The sequence below is a fragment of the Nanorana parkeri genome, unplaced genomic scaffold, assembly GCF_000935625.1.
Source record: "Nanorana parkeri isolate BGI_ZX_2015 unplaced genomic scaffold, ASM93562v1 scaffold4880, whole genome shotgun sequence".
Classification (NCBI taxonomy): domain Eukaryota; kingdom Metazoa; phylum Chordata; class Amphibia; order Anura; family Dicroglossidae; genus Nanorana; species Nanorana parkeri.
The window spans coordinates 5,260-8,011 of record NW_017311141.1 but is presented as its reverse complement, the minus strand read 5'-3'; the positions used below and the strand labels follow the sequence as shown (position 1 = coordinate 8,011).

The 2,752-nt window shown below is 47.2% G+C and overlaps 1 protein-coding gene across 1 annotated transcript; it reads right to left on the bottom strand.

Moving 5' to 3' along the window:
• Window positions 1-331: 331 nt before the first annotated feature.
• On the bottom strand, window positions 332-1,544 carry LOC108804041 (sphingosine 1-phosphate receptor 1-like). The gene has a single exon (XM_018575809.1). It carries the CDS (start codon window positions 1,501-1,503, stop codon window positions 361-363), a length of 1,143 nt encoding a protein of 380 aa, XP_018431311.1. The 5' UTR covers window positions 1,504-1,544; the 3' UTR covers window positions 332-360.
• Between the last annotated feature and the right edge of the window lie 1,208 nt (window positions 1,545-2,752).

Below are 2,752 nucleotides of genomic sequence, written 5' to 3'. Positions count from 1 at the left end.
GCAGACTTGGTGTCCTCCAGAGTCGGATCTCAGGAGCAGACTTGGTGTCCTCCAGAATCGGATCTCGGGAGCAGTTGGTGTGCTCCACAATCGGATCTCAGGAGCAGACTTGGTGTCCTCCAGAATCGGATCTCAGGAGCAGACTTGGTGTGCTCCACAATCGGATCTCAGGAGCAGACTTGGTGTCCTCCAGAATCGAATCTCAGGAGCAGTTGCCGTCCTCCGGGAATCGAATCTCAGGAGCAGTTGGTGTCCTCCAGAATTGGATTCAGGAGCAGAGTTGGTGTCCTCCAGAATCGGAGCAGATCAGGAGTGACACAGGTCGGAGGATTTGAAATGATTTCCCGTTTACAACAATGTTCAGAACTTTCGAGGGGTCACAAGTGACTTGACTGGTGTTGGGGTCCCGTTCCCTGATGTCTCCAAGCCTTCCTGCTTATGGGATGACTTCTCTGACTTGCTGGTACTTTGTTCTAGGACGGGGAAAAAGCTGAATCTTCCTCGAGCTTCTCCATCCTCGTTCACAAGACAGAAGAAGCAAAGCAGCTTTAGAATGGCTCTTCGAATGTCTCTGCTGGTCAGCGTGTAGATGATCGGGTTCAATAAAGAGTTTATCATGGCCAGACCAAGGAAATAATCGGCCTTGAAGAGAACTGGGCATGAGTTAACCTCACACGAGACATCAAACAGGAGCAATATAAAGAGTGGGAGCCAACATCCAATGAAGGTTCCCACCACTATAGTCACCGTCTTCAGTAAGGCCATGTACTTCTGGGACTTCCTCAGAGCCCCCTTGCGGAGTGTTCCCAGTCTCTGGCTGTTGTGTTTGACAATCCTGTATATACGGAGATAAAGGACCACAATGGAGATGAGAATGGCCAGGAAGACGCTGATGCACACCAATATGTAATCCTTTGAATACAAAGGTAAGATGGTGGAGCAGGCGGGGAGCTTCTGCATGCAGTTCCATCCCAATATTGGCAATATTCCCAACAGTATAGAGAGCAGCCAACTCACCCCAATCAACAAGGCCATGCGTCCTTTCTTTTCCCCACTATAGAGCTTCATACGGACCATGGTGATATGACGCTCAATGGCGATGGCCACTAAGCTGAATATGGAGGCAGTCAATGTGACAAAGACACCCCCTTCCCTGATGAACCACATGGCAGGGGTCAGACGGAGCGTGTTTGCCCCAGATAACACAATGTTCACCATGTAGGCAATGCCAGCCAGAAGGTCCGATAGAGTCAGGTTGCCGAGGAGGTAGAACATCGGAGCATGAAATTTCTTATTCCGCCAGATGGCTAAAAGTACAATAAGATTCTCCAAGACAATAAGCACACACACCACCAGGAAGACCACAGCTTCGGCTTTCAGTCCACCTTTGTAGCGGCTCGTGGTCAGCTTCCCCGTGTAGTTGTAATGCAGAGCTATGACGCTGCTGCTTTGGTATTCCCGGTACAGGCGGCTGAAGTGATGCTGGTGTGTCACTCCATCCATTTTGCAGAGTTTTTCCCAAACTTTTGGAAATTTAGAACTGAGGTTGAGTATCAACTGTAGAAAAGATCCTTTCCAGGAATGTGTGAATCCCGAGACACACAGGAGGCCACATATAGACTTAGAGTTTGGTGGCTTCTTCCTTTACAACCATCCAGCCTGGAGGGCCCGGAATCTGCACTTCCATCTTCATCCTGAAGGGGTCAGTGTTGCTTCATCTGTCCAATGTCTCTTCAATCTGCATATGAAAAGAAAAAAGATTTCAGATGTTTCCACATGATGACTTCGGGGTGTACACAATTTATTATCATATTATGTGTGAAATGTTACAAACAAGAACTGAGTTACACAACCAACTTCCTGTGAAATATTTCCCGAAGAAAGATATCAGAAATAAAGAGCGTTTGTTGAGCAACTTCGTCAACTTCTCACCTCTAAAACCAGGAGCGACCCTAACCCTAAGGAAACATCGTTCTCTTTTCTGAGCTACAACTGAACGGATGTTTATGGTTCTATATGGGTCCAGGGCAGCATCCAACTACCTGACACAGTAATTGTCTATCCAGGTCTGAGATTTCCACTGCCATGCCGCACAGCTAGTTACATGATACCTCTTTCCCTGCTACAGACATAAACTGCAGGAGGCGCCATCTCCCCACTTCCAGCTTGCTGATTGGACAGTGAAGCAGCAACAGTAGCCTGATGAGGTCATCTCTCTGCTCAGTCAGCATGCTTATTGGATTCCAAACCTGCTGTGTGCAGGGGATTCTAATATCCAGTCAGGTTATTACAGTACAATACCCAATGAGTCAAATTACTTGTGACCAGAAACACGGAGGAGACGTGAGAATGTTTTACACAATGCCATGTAACATATGAATGAGAGGAAGGTGACATGGAGGGGACGGCACCGACATTCCAGAACTACAAGGAGTGTCATAGAATACACAAAACATATCGCCACAGGCAGGAGAGCTGAACCCCAAAAATAATTCCGATATATACAGTAAAAAGGTGAGAAAGGAAGAGGAGGGTCCCATCAAACATGAGCAGGACGGATTAATCATGAACAGGGAGAAGGATGAACTATTCCATTCATTCTCCTCAGTATACACTCCAGAGAAGGACGGGTTTAATTATATGATTGTGAGGCGCTTAGTGCGGAATATACGGCAGTGGTACAGAGCTCAGCCAGGTTATAGCCCGACCATTATTCCTCATCTTCAAGGACTCCATAATGACTGAAAGGGTA